General features: G+C 49.8%; 1 protein-coding gene across 1 annotated transcript; it reads right to left on the reverse strand.

Moving 5' to 3' along the window:
* Positions 1 to 9986: 9986 nt before the first annotated feature.
* LOC121404628 lies at positions 9987 to 10475 on the reverse strand. The gene has a single exon (XM_041594429.1). The coding sequence runs from the start codon at positions 10473 to 10475 to the stop codon at positions 9987 to 9989; it is 489 nt and encodes a 162-aa protein (XP_041450363.1).
* Positions 10476 to 24111: the final 13636 nt, after the last annotated feature.

Consider the following 24111-nt stretch of genomic DNA (forward strand, 5'->3'; position numbering starts at 1 on the left):
GCTTAGTGCGGGCGCCCTCATGAGCGCGATGCTACGCAGCGAGGACTACTGGTCCCGAGTGTCTGAGTACGCATCAGTACGCATCATGCGGAAGCTGAGAGAGCTGGAGCGGCTGCGCAACGGCGTAGAAGGAGGGGTCTAAATAGACCCGCCAGTCCCCTGCAAACAAAGTTTCGCGGCAATCCCGCAGGTTTCTGGCACCACCTACCTGTTTTTTTCACCTTAGCTATAATAATTCTACTGTTACCCTACTGTTACCCTAAAATAAATAATAAAAAAAAATATATGTAAATCTATTTTATAAATTTGTAGAAAAAAATCTGTGTGTAAGCGGCTATTTTCGCAACGCGTGCACCAAATTGCATGCTGCTTTTTTAAATTGATAGCCATAGAATGTGGCCTGGTTTGCACAAACAAATTTGTACTAACTTGTGAGGTCCTATTTCAGGCTGAGGTATCCATCAGTCTTTCCAGGGCCCGCTACAATAAAATTTGTAGATTGTAGGTGAATTCAGGTGTCGGGCTGGCTTGAAAATGCCAGCGAGAGTTTTTGTTTGTTGGTTTCTGTTGGTTCTTGGTTTTATTCAAAATTTTTTCCATTCACTTAATTCTTTTACGTTGCTACATGGCTCTAGCCACGGTTCTCCACAAAATAGCGGTGTGTCAGCACCTCCGGGAAATAAAATAGTATTAAGCAACGCACACAATTAATTAAGAACTCTCGATCAACAACTCTACACGTTCTTGTCCACACAACAATTTAAAACACCCCACCTCTTGAGACATTTCGCAATCGACGGCCGTTATTTCACAATAAGTCAAGCTAGCATAAAATTATCGACTTACCGGCCCAAATTCAGCAAGCACCCTCCGCCAGGTCGAGTTAGCAAAATCAATCCTAAACCCAATTCCCAACTGCAGCCAACACCTTCCGCGATGCAGTCTCAGCAAAACACTCTCATCAAAACACACTGACCCACTAACAATTGTCAACGAAGCACCAAGCTTCGACCCAGTTACCACGCCCCACAATTATTGTCACCAATAATCATAAGTTAGCAATAAGCAATTATTTCCGGGTCTCAGGTGCGATCGCCAGCTGCATAAAAGGGCCAAGATTGGCCGAAAGAGCAGGCAGTCCATCAGCCCAAACACAAGACACTGCACTAGGCAGTCCCTCAGTCCCACACCCAAGACACTGCACTACGCAGTCCACCAGCGCACTATTCAACTACGAGTCAGAGTAGCCACGTAAAAGAATTAAATTGAATGAAAAAGAATACTGAATAAAACCAAGAAACCAGCAAACCTCGCATCATCATTTCTCGCTTGCCTACTGCATTTTTCAAGCCAGCCCGACACCTGAAGTCACCTACAATCTAAAAATTTTCTTGTAGCGGACCCTGGACAGACTGATGCATACCTCAGCCTGAAATAGGACCTCACAAGTGGCGCCCGAGCAGGGACTTTTTGGTGACTTTAAGGAAAACTAACACCTTAATACGGAGCTTTGTGGAGTAAAGACCCACGGCCACCGAAAGAGACTAGGCTAGCAAGGATCACTAACCGTCCAGCACAAAAACCGGCACCCTCGCAAAATCCGGTCGCATGCAAAATTGCTACAGTACAGAAGTACCACCAACACAACGTAAGTCAGTGCTACTAGCCGCAGGAACACACCATGAAAGCCCACGGAGACGGCCAACCCGATGAATTCTTCCCTGAGGGACACCATACCAATCCCGGGGTAACCACCAGTACAATCTACAAACTCCGTCGGGACGAACTGGAAGCCCTTGCCGAGGAATTCGGATTTGGAAACGAAGGAACAGTCGAGGAACGACGAAAGAGATTCGCCGCATTAGTCGCCGGGACACTCTCGCAGGACGCCTGGGTGCGATCAGGAGACCTCGTCCGGCAATACGCCAAACCAGCGGGACGCTCCAGATCACCCATGCCCACCACTCCTAGGACATCTGACCAGCGGAAAACTGACCCAAAAGCCGGGTTACAAGTCCCCACCGCGGCCGAATACAGCACACCTGGCCCACCACGCATCGTAACGCCAGCCGATTTGCCCAGACCTCCAGTTACGGAGACCAGCCGCTCGCCCACACAGAGAATCGTGCCAGCCATGGACTCTTCCATAGATGGACGCCACCACAGCCACACAACCCACATCGCGGAACAGATTCGGAAATGGGGAATCAGGTTCGACGGACAGGACGACCCACTAACATTTCTGGAACTACTCGAAGAACGTGCGCTCTCATATGGGGTGGACACAAATCAGCTACCTCGGGCCATGACAGAGCTTCTTACCGATCGGGCCAGCCGCTGGTACCGCACCAGCCAACTACAAGGCAGCTCATGGGCATATTTCCGCCAAGAATTCTTGACTTTCTTCTTGCCGCCACGGTATTTTGAACAATTGGAAGACCGAATCCGGGCCCGCAAGCAAGCGGTAGAAGAATTGTTTAAGGATTACCTCATCGAGATACGTTTACTCATGCACCACGCCAGGTACGACGCAGCCAAGGAACTGAACAGGATCTTCGATAACGCCCTGCCAGCATACCAGATGTACGTGCGGCGACACGAACTACAAAGCTTAGCATAGCTCACAATATTGGCCACCGAGTTCGAGAGCATCCAAGAGCGGCTATCCCGACCACTTTCGCACCCCGCGGAACACTCCAAGATACGCAAGGCCGGCTTCAGAGCAGAGGAATTGCGACTTGCAAACAGACGCCATTTCTGAGTCCCCATTGGGAATCGACAGACACACCAGGGAGACCACCAGCTCACCCAAACAGTACGGCGAATCCCGACGTAGCCCATCACATGATCACGACCCCTATCACCAACCCACTCGCAGCCTGTCGCCGGTGTGGTGAAGCGGGGCATGCGGCATACGACTAATCCCTCCATCCTATTCTGCTGGGAATGTGGAAACCACGGAACACGGACCGTCGATTGCTGCCGCCAGAACACGTCGGGAAACGACATGCGTCCCCAACTGACACGGGATCAGCCGGGAACGACGCCTCCTCCAACCCGCGACTAAATAACTCTCTACACGTAAGCAACGGCCGGATAGTGGCGATGGTAAGCATAGGAGGATACGCAACGGAAGCCACAATCGACACCGGGGCATCCAGAAGCTTTATCAGCGCAAACCTCGCCCGACAACTAGACAACAACACCAACCTGCAAGATGCATGCGTCCGCATACGCCTGGCCGATGGCTCGGTCAGAGAGATCTCATAAGTTCTACTGGCGTACATCAAGCTGGATCAACGAGAGGTTCAAATCCCGCTCCTGGTCCTGCCAAACATGTTGGGACAAGTCATTGTCAGCATGGACATCCTAGGTGCCACCGAAACGACGATCCAATGCGGATCCACGCTGCTACAGCTACGAGACCGTCACCCCATGCCCACTGAACCCGTGCTTTCTACCATCCACGTACAAGACGCCGAACCCCGATGCCAGAAACCCCAACAAATCGCAAAGAACCTACGTCCACGACCTACCACAACCCACACGGCACCCAATAACGCAACGCAGCACTTGACACCCAAACCAATCGCAACGAATACGAAGCAACGGCACACTTCGGAGAACACGAATCCAAGGTCAACACCAGCGAACCGGAATCAAGCAATCGGGAAAACGAGTCCCACGGTCACTACGGAGCAACCGCGTCCTAGGCCAACCACAGGGGACACATACCCCAAACAAACCACGAGGATCTCACACACGAGACAAACACACTTGAACCCGGCGCTCGACACAGGAAGCCCAGGTCCAAAACAAGCAACAGAGCAAGCACGTACAGAATCCACAACGAAGAGTTGAACGCACGGACATCCTCGAAACCGACCATCAGCATCGAAAAGGGACAACGGCAACCACCATCTGACAGCCCAGCAACACGGGAAACAGCCACGCTAACCCCACGCTGGTCGGGGCCCATAATCGAACTGATATCCACAGAGCCCCTCAACGCGGGCCCGGAAACTAGGACAATGCCCCCACGATGCACAGACCACCGCCCTGTCGTACCCATGGCCGACGCCACCCCGATCCTCGCCAACACACTGGAGTACCTTCCGCGTACCGACATGATTCTTAGCGCCATGCAACGAGCCATGCCTAGAGCAATGTCCGAGATCTTCGTCGCCCACACAAGTCGTTGCTCCGATACCAGAGGCGTCATCGCGACTCACCTGTTCACGTACCAGTCTGGATGTAGTATAACACGAGTACTACACCCGGCATACCAAAATCTCGTACCCATGGTCGCCCACATAAGCGACTACCAACGGAGGATCAAAACGCACAGCGCCTTCGACACAACCCTCTTACCCAAAGACCCCAGCCAGCCATTTCACTCCGAAGCAGCCGATCCAACCGAAAATGAGCCCGAACCAGTCCCGGAGCCGTGGCCGCCGGACTTGGCCCCGCAGACCCAAGCATCCGTCGCCCAAACAAGCCATTGGTCCAACAAAAGAGAGACACCGACGAATCCAAAGACTCGGCACAAGCCAAAGGACAGGATAACCCGGTAAAAAGGCGAACCTCAACACCCGCCAAATAACGCCACAAATCTCTCCATCACCCACCCGGAAAAAAAAAGGGAAGGGGGGGGGTTTAACGAACCATGGTTCCAGCCATGTCTCGTCACAAACGGCGGAGGGTCAGCGCATCCACGCTGGCGGGAGACAGTAACCAAACTGATATACACAGAGCTCTAGCCACGGTTCTCCACAAATAGCGGTGTGTCAGCACCTCCGGGAAATAAAATAGTATTAAGCAACGCACACAATTAATTAAGAACTCTCGATCAACAACTCTACACGTTCTTGTCCACACAACAATTTAAAACACCCCACCTCTTGAGACATTTCGCAATCGACGGCCGTTATTTCACAATAAGTCAAGCTAGCATAAAATTATCGACTTACCGGCCCAAATTCAGCAAGCACCCTCCGCCAGGTCGAGTTAGCAAAATCAATCCTAAACCCAATTCCCAACTGCAGCCAACACCTTCCGCGATGCAGTCTCAGCAAAACACTCTCATCAAAACACACTGACCCACTAACAATTGTCAACGAAGCACCAAGCTTCGACCCAGTTACCACGCCCCACAATTATTGTCACCAATAATCATAAGTTAGCAATAAGCAATTATTTCCGGGTCTCAGGTGCGATCGCCAGCTGCATAAAAGGGCCAAGATCGGCCGAAAGAGCAGGCAGTCCATCAGCCCAAACACAAGACACTGCACTAGGCAGTCCCTCAGTCCCACACCCAAGACACTGCACTACGCAGTCCACCAGCGCACTATTCAACTACGAGTCAGAGTAGCCACGTAAAAGAATTAAATTGAATGAAAAAGAATACTGAATAAAACCAAGAAACCAGCAAACCTCGCATCATCATTTCTCGCTTGCCTACTGCATTTTTCAAGCCAGCCCGACACCTGAAGTCACTTACAATCTAAAAATTTTCTTGTAGCGGACCCTGGACAGACTGATGCATACCTCAGCCTGAAATAGGACCTCACAAGTGGCGCCCGAGCAGGGACTTTTTGGTGACTTTAAGGAAAACTAACACCTTAATACGGAGCTTTGTGGAGTAAAGACCCACGGCCACCGAAAGAGACTAGGCTAGCAAGGATCACTAACCGTCCAGCACAAAAACCGGCACCCTCGCAAAATCCGGTCGCATGCAAAATTGCTACAGTACAGAAGTACCACCAACACAACGTAAGTCAGTGCTACTAGCCGCAGAAACACACCATGAAAGCCCACGGAGACGGCCAACCCGATGAATTCTTCCCTGAGGGACACCATACCAATCCCGGGGTAACCACCAGTACAATCTACAAACTCCGTCGGGACGAACTGGAAGCCCTTGCCGAGGAATTCGGATTTGGAAACGAAGGAACAGTCGAGGAACGACGAAAGAGATTCGCCGCATTAGTCGCCGGGACACTCTCGCAGGACGCCTGGGTGCGATCAGGAGACCTCGTCCGGCAATACGCCAAACCAGCGGGACGCTCCAGATCACCCATGCCCACCACTCCTAGGACATCTGACCAGCGGAAAACTGACCCAAAAGCCGGGTTACAAGTCCCCACCGCGGCCGAATACAGCACACCTGGCCCACCACGCATCGTAACGCCAGCCGATTTGCCCAGACCTCCAGTTACGGAGACCAGCCGCTCGCCCACACAGAGAATCGTGCCAGCCATGGACTCTTCCATAGATGGACGCCACCACAGCCACACAACCCACATCGCGGAACAGATTCGGAAATGGGGAATCAGGTTCGACGGACAGGACGACCCACTAACATTTCTGGAACTACTCGAAGAACGTGCGCTCTCATATGGGGTGGACACAAATCAGCTACCTCGGGCCATGACAGAGCTTCTTACCGATCGGGCCAGCCGCTGGTACCGCACCAGCCAACTACAAGGCAGCTCATGGGCATATTTCCGCCAAGAATTCTTGACTTTCTTCTTGCCGCCACGGTATTTTGAACAATTGGAAGACCGAATCCGGGCCCGCAAGCAAGCGGTAGAAGAATTGTTTAAGGATTACCTCATCGAGATACGTTTACTCATGCACCACGCCAGGTACGACGCAGCCAAGGAACTGAACAGGATCTTCGATAACGCCCTGCCAGCATACCAGATGTACGTGCGGCGACACGAACTACAAAGCTTAGCATAGCTCACAATATTGGCCACCGAGTTCGAGAGCATCCAAGAGCGGACTATCCCGACCACTTTCGCACCCCCGCGGAACACTCCAAGATACGCAAGGCCGGCTTCAGAGCAGAGGAATTGCGACTTGCAACAGACGCCATTTCTGAGTCCCCATTGGGAATCGACAGACACACCAGGGAGACCACCAGCTCATCCAAACAGTACGGCGAATCCCGACGTAGCCCATCACATGATCACGACCCCTATCACCAACCCACTCGCAGCCTGTCGCCGGTGTGGTGAAGCGGGGCATGCGGCATACGACTAATCCCTCCATCCTATTCTGCTGGGAATGTGGAAACCACGGAACACGGACCGTCGATTGCTGCCGCCAGAACACGTCGGGAAACGACATGCGTCCCCAACTGACACGGGATCAGCCGGGAACGACGCCTCCTCCAACCCGCGACTAAATAACTCTCTACACGTAAGCAACGGCCGGATAGTGGCGATGGTAAGCATAGGAGGATACGCAACGGAAGCCACAATCGACACCGGGGCATCCAGAAGCTTTATCAGCGCAAACCTCGCCCGACAACTGGACAACAACACCAACCTGCAAGATGCATGCGTCCGCATACGCCTGGCCGATGGCTCGGTCAGAGAGATCTCATAAGTTCTACTGGCGCACATCAAGCTGGATCAACGAGAGGTTCAAATCCCGCTCCTGGTCCTGCCAAACATGTTGGGACAAGTCATTGTCAGCATGGACATCCTAGGTGCCACCGAAACGACGATCCAATGCGGATCCACGCTGCTACAGCTACGAGACCGTCACCCCATGCCCACTGAACCCGTGCTTTCTACCATCCACGTACAAGACGCCGAACCCCGATGCCAGAAACCCCAACAAATCGCAAAGAACCTACGTCCACGACCTACCACAACCCACACGGCACCCAATAACGCAACGCAGCACTTGACACCCAAACCAATCGCAACGAATACGAAGCAACGGCACACTTCGGAGAACACGAATCCAAGGTCAACACCAGCGAACCGGAATCAAGCAATCGGGAAAACGAGTCCCACGGTCACTACGGAGCAACCGCGTCCTAGGCCAACCACAGGGGACACATACCCCAAACAAACCACGAGGATCTCACACACGAGACAAACACACTTGAACCCGGCGCTCGACACAGGAAGCCCAGGTCCAAAACAAGCAACAGAGCAAGCACGCACAGAATCCACAACGGAAGAGTTGAACGCACGGACACCCTCGAAACCGACCATCAGCATCGAAAAAGGACAACGGCAACCACCATCTGACAGCCCAGCAACACGGGAAACAGCCACGCTAACCCCACGCTGGTCGGGGCCCATAATCGAACTGATATCCACAGAGCCCCTCAACGCGGGCCCGGAAACTAGGACAATGCCCCCACGATGCACAGACCACCGCCCTGTCGTACCCATGGCCGACGCCACCCCGATCCTCGCCAACATACTGGAGTACCTTCCGCGTACCGACATGATTCTTAGCGCCATGCAACGAGCCATGCCTAGAGCAATGTCCGAGATCTTCGTCGCCCACACAAGTCGTTGCTCCGATACCAGAGGCGTCATCGCGACTCACCTGTTCACGTACCAGTCTGGATGTAGTATAACACGAGTACTACACCCGGCATACCAAAATCTCGTACCCATGGTCGCCCACATAAGCGACTACCAACGGAGGATCGAAACGCACAGCGCCTTCGACACAACCCTCTTACCCAAAGACCCCAGCCAGCCATTTCACTCCGAAGCAGCCGATCCAACCGAAAATGAGCCCGAACCAGTCCCGGAGCCGTGGCCGCCGGACTTGGCCCCGCAGACCCAAGCATCCGTCGCCCAAACAAGCCATTGGTCCAACAAAAGAGACATCGTCGAGACCAGCCAGTTCATGCACCAGTCTGGAGACAATACCACCCAAGTGTTCCACCAGAGCTACAAAACTACTCTACCCACGTCCAACTCCTCCCCGATCATCGCCCACATAAGCGATTACCACCGGAGCATCGAACCGTCAAGCACATTTAACAAACCCATTCTTCCGAAAAACCCGAATCAAACCTTTGACCCCGGAGCCACCGAACCCACCGAAGACGATCCAGAACTGCCCACGGATCCTTGGCCACCCGACATAGCACCGCCGATCCAAGAATGCCTTGACAAAGAACTACCAAAGAAAGCTGCCGAGAAAACCATCGTCATATGGGATAAGCGACCCACCAAGCAAAAACCAACTACAAAGCACCAGAACGGCAGAAAGGCCACGATCACAGCAGCAGTAGAAAATATAACGTTACCGACGCCACGCTAAAGTGACTAGATTAACACCGACGAATCCAAAGACTCGGCACAAGCCAAAGGACAGGATAACCCGGTAAAAAGGCGAACCTCAACACCCGCCAAATAACGCCACAAATCTCTCCATCACCCACCCGGAAAAAAAAGGGAAGGGGGGGGGGGTTTAACGAACCATGGTTCCAGCCATGTCTCGTCACAAACGGCGGAGGGTCAGCGCATCCACGCTGGCGGGAGACATTAACCAAACTGATATACACAGAGCTCTAGCCACGGTTCTCCACAAATAGCGGTGTGTCAGCAACTCCGGGAAATAAAATAGTCTTAAGCAACGCACACAATTAATTAAGAACTCTCGATCAACAACTCTACACGTTCTTGTCCACACAACAATTTAAAACACCCCACCTCTTGAGACATTTCGCAATCGACGGCCGTTATTTCACAATAAGTCAAGCTAGCATAAAATTATCGACTTACCGGCCCAAATTCAGCAAGCACCCTCCGCCAGGTCGAGTTAGCAAAATCAATCCTAAACCCAATTCCCAACTGCAGCCAACACCTTCCGCGATGCAGTCTCAGCAAAAAACTATCATAAAACTAAAAACGCAGTATCGTAGACAATGACAATATCTAACAGATTGCAGAATCTGAATCAGATCGGATCATAATTATAGCCAGAATGAAGAAATGTCACTCTGTTCGTCCGTCCGTCTCGAAGAGCGCCTAAATCTCAGAGACTATAAGAGATAGAGAAACCAAATTTGGTGTCCAGACTCATGTAATATCACACTGCTACAAGTGTATGTCAAAATTTCGACCTGGCGATAGATAGTTGACCTCAGTATCCGGTGTGTAGCATAGAAGTCGTGAGTTGACCACTGCGCTGACTTGAGCAAGTAGGGTATGCATCTGCTAAAATGTAAGCTTTGAGCTTCCGATGACTCGCCGAAAATGCAGTTTAACAGATCGAACTGCCGATTCCCACTTTCCACCCCAGTGAGGCGCACGTGGTGGAATGAATACCCATTGGATGCCATCATCCGCCAAGGTAAGGGTGATCAGATTGGTGTGTTGCTGTGACTGCAGTAGGGTTTGCATTTCATCGAGTGAGTGTTTTGCACCGATGAAATTTGTGCCGTTGTCGCTGTAGATTTTGCTGCACCAGCCACGTAGAGATATAAAGCGCCGCAGCGCAGCCAGGAACGTTTCAGTTGTGAGATCAGTGGCAAGTTCCAAGTGTATTGCTGACGTGACTAGGCAAACAAATAGGCATATGTAGCCCTTACTGATGCGTGGCTTGCGACCCTTGCCATCCTTGAGAAGGATTGGCCCAGCATAGTCGCAACCGGTGTTGACAAATGGCAGTGCCTGCGTTATACGAATGCTGGGTAGATCAGCCATTCAGCCATCAGTTTCAAAATGAGTTTTGTGACGCGATGATCTTTTGGCAGCAAAACTGGGTGTTTTGCTTCTGTGGGCAATTGCGAGTGATGCAATCGTCCGCCAACCCTGAGTACATTGTCCAATGATTGATGAAAGTTTCACCAGTTGAGATCGCCTCCGTAATGGTTTCTTGGCAAGTAGGAGTTGTAATGTCCTATCTCAGGCTGAGGTATGCTTCAGTCTGTCCAGGGTCCTGAATTACAAGCTATTTATAATTTGGGGAAACCAGGAACTTTGCCAGCAACTGAAAATGGGTTAGCGAAATCACAACACTCTTGGTTACTTTACTTTTAAAAGATATCTTTATTCTTCCGTATTATTATGCTACTCGGTTATGTTATGTATTATGTTATTTTTATTTGTTCTACGACGCGTATGGTGTTTTGACTTGCGTGTTTGTTATTTGCCTGACTGCTACGGCTGGTGGACTGCCTGCCTGCGATGGCTGATTGACTGCCTTCTCTTCATGCAAGGCAGTGCCTTTTATAGATCGGCCGGCCTTCGATTTTCCCATGAATGTCTTACAGAAATCTTATTTCTACTTCAGAATGTGGGAAGGGTTCTTACATAAATATATATTGCCGAATTATAGTCTGCGCGTGCAGACGGGCTGATCGGTAACAGAAGGTTACCTAATCATTAGCCCTGCAGTCAGTGTCCAATATTCCCGGTAAGGAAATTTGGAGACTGCTGACTGGCTTGCGCATGTGAAGGGTTTGCCGAATTATAGTCTGCACGTGCAGACGGGCTGATCGGTAACAGAAGGTTACCTAATCATTAGCCCTGCAGTCAGTGTCCAATATTCCCGGTAAGGAAAGTCGGAGACTGCTGACTGGCTCGCGCATGTGAGGAGTTTGCCCGGTAACCGAGGGTTACCTGCTTAGGTCGCCTCTTAAGAAGTGTCCAATGTCCCAGGTAAGGTGATCGGTGTGCACCGGTACCGTGGGAAAGGAATTTCGTTGGCACTTCCGGAATATATATTGTTAGGAATATTTATTTATTTAATATTATTTTAGGTACTTATTGCGTAAGCCCCTTGTGCTGCTCTCCTGTGTTCTGGCGTGTGCTGAGCTTGCATTTTTGCTGGGTGTTGATCGCTTCACCTGGGAGTAGGATTGGCTGCGTCGTCTGCTTGTGACGAACCATGGGATCCATGGGATCCATGGGATCCATGGTTCGTTACAAAGTTGGTAGTCGTCTTTGAAGCAAGTTTGTGTTTGTCGCAAACACATAATGCGTGCCGTCTGGAGCTCCTCAAATTTAAGAGATTTGGAGCGTCTGTCCCGAGATGGTTGCTTTGTGCGTTGGATGAATCGAACAACATAGCCAACAACGTGGACGAGGTTCAGCCAGGAAGAAACTCGGGCTATTAGTTCCTCCAGCGGATTTACCGATTGTGATTCGGCCAATGTGGACAAGCAATTGGTTTTGACTTCCTTTTGTATGTCATTTCTTGAAAGAGATAAGTAATACCTTGAGTTGTTCAACTTTACCATGAATGATCTCTGTCCCGCAGCTACAAGAGACCAGTCCACCACAACTGAAAGTCCAAAAGCTCGGCAGCCATGAGGCCTCTGGACGCACAGTCAGCTGGGTTTGTTGTAGAGTCCACATGACGCCAAGCATGGCGTGGGATGGAGTCCAGAATTTCCGAAGTGCGGTTCCCAACAAATTTTTTCGGCTGGGCTGGTGCATATGATAGCCATGATAGAACAATTGTAGAATGGCACCATGCAAAGACAGTGGTGTTTCTCTATCGTAATGCAGACTTAATTAAGCCTATCAGTGGCTCAGTAAAAGCGCTCCGCAAAGTTCCAGGCGTGGCAAAGATTGTTGCTTGGGTGGGGCCACCCTTGTCTTTGCAGCTACTATCGATACGAAAATAGAGCCATCGTCGTGTATTACTCTGCTGTACACTACAGCAGCGTATGCCTTGATTGAAGCATCGGAGAATCCGTGCAACTCGATGTTGTCTGCGTCGTTGACAACCAAGCGTGGCAGCTGAAACTGCTGCAAAGTGTCGAGATCTGCTCGCCACTTCAGTCAATTATCTGCCAGTTTGTTTGGAGACTTGTCGTTTTGTGCAGCTGGGATTTGCAGATAAACCCACATTGTACGTTAAAGTGTCCTTTCCAGGACCTTTACTGGTGACGGTTGAGTAAGTTGGGTAGAGGAATCGGAGTCCTCTGTTATGGAGTTGGTATTTGATACCCATTTTCCGAACTTTAAGTTGACGCCAGACATTAGTTTCGATTTTGTAGTAGTTCATACTCACTGCTTGCTCCAGTAAGAACGTCGTCAACGTAGAAATCCTCCAATAGGATTTTCGCAGCATTCGGGAATTCGTGCCGATGATCCGAAGCCAGTTGTTCCAATACACGAACTGCTAGGAATGGTGCACATGAGGTTCCGTATGTGACAGTACAAAGTTGGAAATTCTTGATTTGTTCCGATGGATCTTCTCTCCAAATAATCCTCTGAAAGTCTCGATGCTTGCTGCTGACCCATATTTGGCGGAACATTTTCATAATGTCAGCTGAGAATAGGAATTTGTACATTCTGAAGTGGAGGCACATAGCAAACAGATCGCGTTGGATGCTGGAGTCCTATAAAAAGAGTGTCGTTCAAGGCCTTTCCATTGGCGTCGCGAAATGTACCATCAAAAACTACACGGAGTTTTCGACCCAACACAGGGTGGTGTGGCATGTAGAAATGCTGCCCAGCAGTGATTTCGTTTGACGGCAGTTCTCGCATGTGTTGATATTCTCTCATGAAATTGATGTATTGGATTCGTAGCGGCTCATTGTGTTGTAAGCGCCGTTCAACCGATTTGAAACGGTTGATAGCTCCTTGAAGAGAGTCTCCAAAGTCAGGATGTGCAGTGTTGAATGGAAGCTCCACGATGTACTGCCCCTTTTCATCTCGAGTGTGTGTGGCGAGAAAGTGTTTCTCGACCTGTTCATCTTCGGGTTCCAGCTTAGTAGTACAGTCGACGCTCTCCAGCTCCAAAAATGCCGATTTTATATCAAAGGTTGTTGTAAGTGTAATTGCGTTGCGTATTTGGGGTGTCATGAGTGACGTGATACATCCGAGTATGTATCAAACCGATGAAATGGCGATAAGATTGCTCTTGCTGTCATACATCTTCCTTCCTGTAAGTGAAGACTATTCGTTCGCTACCCAATAAAATTTCTATCGGTGCGTTTGTGCAGAAGCTTGTGTCAGCCAATTGTAGATCATTGAACACCTTGAGTGCCGATGCGTCGATGTTTTGCCTTCTAACTTCGCCGTCACCATAAGCATGCACGGACATGTTCGTTGTGTTCTGGTTTGCAGCTAACTGCTCGAATAGCTGTTGTTGTAGCAGACTGAATACTGCGTCGTTTCGTAGATGAAGACCATTGCTGCCATCCCCGATGTTTGTTGTAGTTATAGTTGCTTGTAGAAACTCCTCTCCAAAAGAATAGCATGTGCCTTTAGATATTTCTCCTCGTAGAGAATACTGTCTTCCTCTGGATCCACATACCCATCCACTTGTTCGAGAAGGGCTATGGAATCCCCAAGTTGTGAGAACTCCTTCCAAACAGTTTGGAGCAGCTCTATCCGTCTGTCGCTGAAGTTGATTCAGACCGTTCAACCCAAGCCAAAGCGCGTGTGATAATGGCCTTGAGTCTGCCACGGGTCTTTACCAATGCCCTTAATTGTTCCATTGTTAACAATTATCCAAATTAATCCAAAGCACACCAAAACTGTACAAGAATCCGGCTCGAAGGACCAAAGAATGTTCTGGAATACTCCCTTTTGAGTAACTTGATTTCGGGGAATTTGATCTGAAAAAACACCTCGCGAACAGATTCAGGGTTGACATTCTTATGAAACCGATAAGAAATTTTTTCGGGACAAAACTGTTTTCTAAGCTCTGTACGGAAGGCAGTACTCTGATCAACAAAAAAAGTTCGGTATATTCTAGAAAAGTATCCGAAGTATTTGCTTGTATTGCTGGGTTGTTTCTACCCCCCTCGAAAGTTATATCAATTTAATATATTTTGTCAGCAAACACGAGGCCAACATTGCAATATGAGAAGAAAAAAACCACATTAAATATTTAAGTAATGAAGACAAATAGAATCTAATTAATGAAGTATTATATGAATGAAAATTATATGGATATTATAATTTATTATTTTTATTAATTTTCATATATATAAACAAAATATTGTTTTCAAAACATTTTGTCTTCACGGTGGTCGGCACGGGATGCGTCGGGAGGCCATCTGCTGCTGCTGATAGTCAGACACATTACCTTGCCAATAAAATATTGGAAGGCCCAGTATATGCCTGGGGAAGAGCGACCCCAGCCGAAGAAGTGCTGTTTATTAACTTTAAACAAAACCAAGCAGCTGTCTGAGCAGAGTAACCGTTCGGAATGCAGTGCACACCTCTGGTTACACAACTGGCCGCTGGAAGAATATATGACATTTGTTTGCTAGCAAACAGTTTTTGGATCTGAGTACTAGGCTTAAGCGGCTGCAACTTGGCCGTTTATCCATCGATTCTTACAAACGATACCGTAAACGACGCCTAATTAATGCGTCTATCTTAAGGCCTATCTATCTCCAGCATCGCAGAAAATTCCTGCCAGGAATTTACTAGTTATTCCATGAGGGCTTGGAACATAGCTAAAACAGGGTTGATGAATCAGCTGTGTTTTGTAAACAGAGCCAAGTGATTGTGTCGGTGGCGGCATATATTTTTGCACAACAAAAAAGAATAATTTGCATCTCTCTTTTATGTTTTGCGCACAGTTTTTGCCTGCATCTTGAATCATTCACTTCAGGAATAATTGTTGAACATATATTCCTGAGCTGGGTATCAGGTGTTCTCTCAGTCCACACACGGTCCCGATAGGCAACTATCGATATAAATCTGTGGATTTGGTCCACAGCGGGAAGAAAAAGTTAAATTTTGTCAAGTAGTGTAATATCATCTGAGACTTGAAGCGCCTTAACCGTTCCTAACGCTTCGTCAGAAAGGCACGACAACAAATGCTTAAACTTTTTAATGTTAGATATCGACTTGTCGGAGTCAACCAGCCGTTCAAATTTTCCAATAAATTGCTTATATTCAGAGTGCTTTCCACTAAATCTCGGTAACTTAATTTTTGGCAGAATTGAATGCGAAGGCATTATTACACAATTTTCTTCTAGTGCCGACCTTTTCATGTTATGGATCTATGCTATCAATTTCCGACTGCAAGGCCATGGCTTTTGCAATATATGTGTCTGGTTTCCCAGCCCCTTATTTAGTCGTAAATTCTTTAGATTATAACTAGTGGAGCAGCATAACGTAAATCATCTTCATTGTGTATTATTTGCACTGTCCACTGTACAAATTACTGTTAATTAGCCTATGTCTATGCACGGCAGCGGCCGCTCTTTCATTTCTATCTCGCCTTCTTCGTTTTGTTGTTGCATTTGCAGCATCTAAGCTGGTCTCTCGCGTTCCATATGACGTTCGTTCTCGGCTTAGCATCTGCCCCGAGCTGCTCTCCTTTCATCTCTCGTAATCGCCGACATTGAATTTTCAGCGGATCCAACGCAATTTTTTTTTCCTCGAAGTCTGTTCTCATCCGTGAAATGTCTTCACCAACCCTATCTAACTGCGAAAATAATTTTGTTAATTGAACCGTGCTGCAGCCAGCTCCCGTTTCCTCTTCGACATCAATGGTACGGCGCAGTTTTGCTTTTCCATTTTTAATTTAGGAATATTTTAATTTTTTAACACAAACCAGCTTGAATAGTTTTAGTTTTATTTAAGTAAGTACTTATAATACCGAATAATTAAGCGGAAGGGCATCTCGTCGGAGTCCCACAGATGAGAATCCCGAAGTAAAAGAACAGTCCAAGTTTTTTTTCGTATATAGATGTTTGTTCATGGTAAAATCGCGTGCAAAGAAAGTCGACCGTTTTGCTTAGGTAGTAAGAGTGAATTGATTTGGAGGGTGGCGAGAGCGGGAGCGTGAGCGTGGTGATTTGAAAGCGCGAGAGCGCGTTGCCGGGGCTCCATCGTTCGCTGGGCCAACAGCGAGTGATTTTGGCTACTCGGTTGCCGGCCTGTTCAGCCAGGCCAACACAATGGTGGAATCAGTTCAGAAAAACACCTGGCTGGTGTCTAGTGGCATTTGAGGAAGGATGGCCGCCGAGAGTTCGGTCAGAAGGACAGCTCCGCACAGTTCGAGTCGAGGCAACGAGACTGTTTTCACGGGGGCCACGCGGGTTTTGGCTGTGAGAAGGGTACAAACACTGCCCTGCGGCCGCTCAACTCGGATGTAGATCGCTGCCCCATAGGCACGTTGAGACGCGTCGCAGAAGCCATGTATCTGTACCTTGGCCATCGGACACACGTGCAGCCACCGCGGAATGCAGATCCCTTGGATGGCCGAAAAGCTTCTCAGGAACGTATCCCAAGCTTGAGACAGATCGCTAGGAAGGACGTCATCCCAAGCCATCCCGCTGGATCGAAAGCTGCGCAATCTGGGACAGAACATTGCGCTTTGTGCAGGACTCTCGTTGGATTAATGCGGGAGGCGCAAAGAAAAACTCGTCGGCACTGGCTTACCATCGGATCCCCAAGGTCTTAGCGATGCTACTTTCTTCAAGCTTTAGGAAGTCAGCTCTGAGTAAGTGGTCGACCGGAATGGAAACCCTGCGGAGTCGAGTGCTTCCCGTAATTCTGAAATGGCGGAAATGGCTGAGTGTGAGCTAACACCAGCTAACACGTCGTCCACATACCTGTAGTTTGCTAGGGTGTCGCTTGCCATTTTTTTTTTTTTATCATTTATTATTGGGTGGGATAACAATAACAATGGATAGAGAGATAGGTAGAGAATTATTATAACTAAGGAGGAAGAAAAGGTGGGTGGTGCCAGGAGCCTGCGGGACTGCCGCGAAGCTTTGCTTCGCAGGGGACTGGCGGGTCGATTTAGACCCCTCCTTCTACGCCGTTGCGAAGCTGTTCCAGCTCTCTCAACTTCCGCATGACCTCTGATGCGTACTCGGATACTTGGGACCAGTAGTCCTCGCTGCGTAGCATCGCGCTCATGAGGGCGCCCGCACTAAGCGAGTCTCACCCTATGTGCAACCGCTGCTCCGAGAACCTTGGGCAGGTGAAGAAAATATACTCCGCGGTCTCCTCAACGCCGCACAACGGGCAGTTTGCGTCTTTGTCGTGCCCGAATCTGTGGAGATAGCTTCTTAAGCAGCCGTGCCCGCTTAGGAGCTGGGTTAGCCAGAAGTTGCCTTCTCCTGTTGACTCACCTCCTGATGCCCGGAATTAGGATATGCGTCCATCTTTCCCTCGCCGCCGTCTTTATCCGTCTCGTAACTGCCAGGGAGCGATTTTGAGTGGAAACGTCGAGCTCCAACTAGATTTCCCTAGATTCCTCGGCTAGGTCCACCACTGGAAGCATTCCGGCGATGACTAGAGCCGCATCTTCCAAGATGGTTCGAAAGCAGCAGCAGACTCGCTGGGCTCCCAACTGGTGCGTCGGGTCAAGCCCTTTCCTGTAGGACTTGATCCTCGCCGCCTCGGCCCAGATTGGGGCTGCGTACATCATGACCGCCTTATGGACTGACTGGAGCAGGAGTCTGCGGCCTTGTTTGGGTCACCTCGTGTTAAGCATCATGCGTGACAAGGCCCTGCCTTGAACTGCTGCCTTCTTGCTGGCTGCTTCGAGGTGCTCGCGGAAGGAGAGGCGAGTGTCCAGCAGTACCCCATGGTAGCGGATTGCTCGCGAGGATGTGATCTCGACGGAGCCAACTCGCACCGTCGTAACCTCCACTTTCTTGCGGCTGGAAATCAACACCGCTTCCGTCTTGTGTTCAGCCAGCCTTAGGCCCACTGATATCAGCCACTCTTGGATTACGGCCACCGATTGGTTGCACCTGGCCTCCACTTCTCCGATGTGCTTGGCCACCACTACCAAAGCGACGTCATCTGCAAAACCTACTGTCCGAGAATCACCAGGAAGTTGGAGCTTGAGGATAGCATCATACATTACGTTCCATAGGGTCGGGCCGAGGACATAGCCTTAGGGAACGCCGCATGTGACTTCCACTGTGCCGCAGACGGTGTCGTACAGCAGCCTCTGTTCTCGAAAGTAGTCCTCGATGATAGCCAACAGGTAGTCTGATATTCCCAGCTTCTTGAGGGACCTGAGGATGACGTCCCACCTCGTCGAGTTGAATGCGTTTTTGACATCCAATGTGACAACGGTGCGCAATCATTGCCAGCTTGACGGTGTCAGGGATGCCATCCGGGCCTGGCGCCTTGCCGGTTGTGGTTGCTCCAGCGATTTCCAGGATTTCGCTCGCCGTTATGTCGCTCCATCCGATGTGGCGATACGGAGTTCGCGACGGGGTGATAGCTGGGCTGACGATAGGGAAGAGGCTTTCGACGATGGTTTTCATTTTAACGGGGTCAGCCGAGGCAAAGGGCTTCACCGCGTTGAGCTTCTTTACTATCACCTTGTAGGCCAGGCCCCAGGGGTCGTTCTCCATTGAATCGCACAGCTCTAGGAAGCACTTCCTTTTGCTTTCTCTGATAGTCCATTTAAGAGCCTGGCGTTTCGCTGCGTACTCCTGGGACATCAATGCGGAGGCTTGGGATCCCTTAGCGCGAGTTTGGCGCCTTCTGGCACGAATGCATTCGCTGCGAGCCTCGGAAATCTCCCTGTTCCACCAAAAAACCGGTTCGCGGTGGCGAGAGTGGCTTCTTTGCTGCCTTGTGCTTGCCCTACATGCCGTTGTCAGTGCGCCGATGAGGTTCGTTGCGCTGTCCTCTGCGGTTCCCAGGGCCTCAGGAATGCTCAGCTATGACAAAAAGATATCCGGCCTGAGGGTTCTGCCCTTGTGTGTGGGCCTGGATGCTGCAGATGATAGCGTTGTGGTATGCGCTGCTGAGTCCCCACGCTCTCCCAAAGAGAGCGGTGCTGCAGAAGGTAAGGTCGATGACCCTAACCCTGCTCGGGAGAAGGTATGCTCTGATCCGGTGTTGAGTAGTTGTAGATCTAGAGTGGCAAAGGCTTCCATGAGGGTACGACCTCTAGCGTTGGTGGACCCCGATCCCCATTCCTCTGACAAAGAGTTAAAGTCGCTGCAACTATCTCTTCGAGAATGGCGCCGAATTCCTGGATAGATAGGCGTGGTGCCAGGTAGCAGCTGTAAATCCAAAACTGGCCAACATTGCCTCTTACGTAGCCGTTTCCCCTGCGAACACACTCAGCTTGGGGGGTGGTACGCCCACATACCCATATTGCTGCCGTTTTCGTGCTGTCAAGAATGTAGTTGGTTTTGCTGGTTCTGCGGTAGGGTTCGGAAAAAACTGCCACATCCGCTGTAGTATCTCTGACTAGCTGGCAGAGTAGATTCTGCGCAGCTTCGCAGTGGTTGAGGTTGAGCTGCAAAAACCTCACTTTGCTATCGGTTTCTGGGTCTCTGGACGTCTACTCGGGCATCTCTTGCTACCAGCTATGTGGTCAGTCGCTGCCGGATACTTTTCGGCACAGAGAAAACAACTTGGCTCGTCCGTGCATCCGGCTACTTTGTGGCCATGCTGTCCACACTGATAACAACAGTTGCAACAGGGCGTGTGTTGGGAACCCACTTGGATCTGGCGATACATCTTATTGATGTCGGCATTAAACGGAATGCATAACGGAAGACGCACCCCCTAAGGATTTGCATGGTCAAGTCAGACTGAAGGACTGGCCCCGAATGCAATGTGTCATTGAGGCTTCTCCCGTTGGAAGACCGGCTGAAGGCGTTGAAGACGACGCGCAATTTGGTTGTGGTGCTGTCGGGTTAGAACACGGCGTGATGTGGAAGGTAAAAATGGCCGGAGTCATGACTGAGTGTAACCGCTGTCATGAGGCCTAGATCTAAATACTCTTGAATAACGGCGTCGTAATGTTCTTTTAGCAGCAAATTCCGCTGCAGACGGTGCTAGTTTCTAAGGAACTGAGCCTGTGCCGCGCGTCTGGAGTGGCCTAGATCGACATATTCTGGACATTTGAAAGGAAGAGTGACAATGTATCTCCCATCAGGGGCTCGTTTAATGGTCGGGAGGAATTTTTCCTCGCACATGGAATCTGACTCACTCGTAGGTCTTCCCGGAAGGTCCTCCACCTCCCAGAATTTGGTGAGAAGCTTCTCGAATCGGACATCCGAATCTACCGAGAGCTGCGTGGTGAATGCGAAAACCGTCCGAGTCGAGTCTGCTGATACCGGACCGGGTAGGACCAATCCGAAGATGGTCTCTTGTCCCAGCATCGAACAACAAATGTTAGGTTTGGAAGCTCGTCCAAACAGTGCTGCGGTATCGGATATGAGGGAAGGTTTCCTGCCAATTGAGGTAGAACATATGCCATAGTCTCGATCTTGAGGCCTGGGCTGGAGGCGGCCCCGAGCAGGAAGTGGCAACACTTTTGCGTCTTAGCCGCTCCACAAGTGGAACAATTGTGGCTGCTTGAGCAGTCGCGAAGCTGATGGCCTCTTGCGAAGCAATTTAGGCACAGCTGCTTTTCTTAATGCAGTTGGAACGTGCATCAGTGGACATGTTGAAAAAGCGCGGACATACTCAGATCGGGTGATTCTCCTTGGAACAGAGGTCACACGTTCTCCTCTTTGGACTCAATTGAATCTATAAAATGTGAACCTTATTTGGCATCGGACTGCCTTGCGAACGGAATGGATTGAAGGTGTTTCGGGAGGTGGGCGGATTTCAGCTGCCCTTTGAGGGGTGCGGACTCGTAACGCCTCGCGAAGTGGAAGGGTCGATCTCAATAGCCTCGAGCGTCAGATCGCTCTGAGTGAGGAAGGAGTCGATTTCCTTCCAGAGCGGCACCTCCTTTTTGTCCGTTACGGACGCTTCCCCCAACGCCCAGCTCAGCTTCGGCAATTTGGAAGCACAGATGGTCACTAGGAGACTATCCCAATTGTCTGTGCAGACATTGGAGACAGCTAGTGCATTAAGAAGCCCCTGCAGATCCTTCAAAGCACGACTGCACTCGGAAGTTACGCGGGGCAAGAAGAGGAGGATGTTAATGGATCCTCGTCAGCCATCACCGCGGAGCAGGCCTTGTACTCGGCCTCGACGTCGGTACACATGCTGAGGATTTGGCCTCGGCAGACCTCGGACAGAGAGGCGGATGGGGCGGCGGTGATGCGCTCTGCCAGGTGGGACAGTCGGCCAATAGCGGCGACCAGTTTGGCCCGAGCGACAGAGGTGGTGGATTGAGCCATTGTGTTGCAGTTGCGAAACCTGACGGGGCCATTGACGAAAGCGCCTTTCGGATCTTTTTGTGTCAGAGCTGGAACCTTGAGGGTCACGGGAGAAGGAAATAGAACCGATTTGGTCCTCGCAGCAGGGCTACTAATGGCTGCTCTCGGAGCGAGGGGTGACTTGATTTTTTTGTCGGCGTAGTTCCGGAGGCTGAAGAGGTGCGTAAACGGCTGGATGAGGTCACAGGCAAAAGCTTGTTGCAGTCCTTGTGGCCTGTTGGCATATTACGAATTCACCCACGCAAAGAAAAAATCGGTTCTGGAAGTCTGTGAGGGACAGAAGACTGGTCTGAGTAGAAGTATCACGGACAAACGCAAGGAAATAAATATAGGCTCGGAAATATAACCCACTTATGGAAGGCTGGCAGGAAAAGGATCTCAAGCTTGCTGGAATACAATAGTCGGGTCGACTCAGATTGTTTGAGATCCCCTTTCGGTGGGATTTCTCAAACAATGAGTGACTTATATTGTGCTGAGCTGCGGAGAGGAACGGGCACACTGATTATGGCAATATTTTGCAAATATTGTCAGTGTGGTGCTCCTCCGTTTACCTCTTTGACGCAGTCGGAAGCAGAACTGGGTTATTTGCGGATGGAAGGCGGACGGAAGTTTGTTTGATTTCTGGCTTGTTGGTATTTTTTTTTTTAATAATTTACTCTGCGTTAAGAATATAATCCCAAATTGTGTGGTGAAAACTATCGGAAGATGTGCACTTTCTGTGCAGTAACGCTCTCACTCATAAGCTGTTGCGGCAACCACTCTCCTCTCTAATCTTATTTTTACCGATTTCGCTTTAAGCATTGCCCTAAGCATTTGCTCTGCACATTTATCTGATTGCTATTTGTTTTGAACTTTTTTTTCTCGAAAAAAAATAAAAGATATCATTATGGAATTTGCTGTCGTCTGTGCCAAAAAAACCTGCAAGAAGCAGATCAGCCATGACCAGTCCAATATCCCCTGCTGGCTTTCCGAAAGCGTAGTGCACGCAAAATGTGTAGGGATCTCGGGCCGTGTAGGAGACGCCATTTCCCAAAACAACGGCCCACATTATAGTTGTGAGGAATGCCGTGCTGTGGAAAACGACATGCGTTCATTCATGATGCAGACGCGAAGTGGCTTCAAAGAGCTGATCGTAGGCTTTAAACAGCAATATGATCGGCTCTTGGCCATGGACACTCAGTTCAGCAGCTTACAGCTGCTGGCTGAGTCTCCGAGGCGCAAGAAGTCTACTCCGCGGGACTTGCAAGTGCCGACTGCCTCATGTCCGCCGGCATATGAAAAACTTACTCCGACCACTCCCTTAGTGCAGCAGTTGATTACGTTTGCTACTCCAAGGGCAACGATCGCTGCTGGTGATGCAGATTCGGGAGCCGAATGTGTCACTTCGAAGAGCATGCAGGTAGACATGTCTGTAGCGTGCGTGTCCGTCGAGTCCGCACCCAACCCCTTAACTATCCCATCATTTTCGCTCCCACCAGCTAAGAGATGTCCAGAACCACCGGATACTGCCATCACAAGTACTAGGCCTGTGGTGCCAAAACCACTGGTAGGGGTTCCACCAAGTTTTCGTCTCGCGGCTATACCCTGACCTCATATACAATGATGTGACCGCTTTTATACAAAGAAAAATAAAAGCCGTCGGCTTAAAGGTGGAAAAATTTAACCTTTCTTACGCCAGGGAGATATCTTTCTTTAAGATAAGCGTCGCCCCAACTCAATTGGAAACCATTTGTTCCGCCAAGTTTTGGCCGGAGCATTTGGTGGTTAAAAAGTTTAAGGCTAAGAAGAAGAATAGGCCCCCCATTACTCTTCCTAGCATTCAGACCAGTGCTCCATCTCCATCCTCATCGTCCACCTCTACTTCCACCCATCCAAAAAACTAGCTTCCTCTCTTGTAGTTACCTAGCAGAATGCTAGAGGCTTGCGTAGTAAGCTCAGCACTCTTTTCCTTGAGAGTCTCGCATTCTCGTCCCACGTTATTGTGTTTACCGAGACCTGGTTAGCGGCGAACATCCTTAGTTCCGAAGTTTTGTCAGGTCGGTACAAAATTTTTAGAAATGATCGTTCGTCTCGACGTGGAGTTGGGGTCCTCATTGCAGTGGACTCAAACTTCACGTAGGAACATTTCATGGTCCAGGTTCAACAAGACCTGGAATTCCTGTGCGTAAAACTGATTCTTCGAGGCTTTTCCATTTTCATTACTTGCTCGTATATTCCACCTTCCTCGGATATCCTAATATATGAGCATCACCTGT

This window comes from Drosophila obscura, unplaced genomic scaffold (assembly GCF_018151105.1).
Source record: "Drosophila obscura isolate BZ-5 IFL unplaced genomic scaffold, ASM1815110v1 contig_26, whole genome shotgun sequence".
NCBI classification, from domain to species: domain Eukaryota; kingdom Metazoa; phylum Arthropoda; class Insecta; order Diptera; family Drosophilidae; genus Drosophila; species Drosophila obscura.

What these genes read in the sequence shown, in the direction of transcription:
- LOC121404628 (XM_041594429.1), bottom strand. Translation starts at nt 10,475, where the DNA reads ATGGCTGATCTACCCAGCATTCGTATAACGCAGGCACTGCCATTTGTC.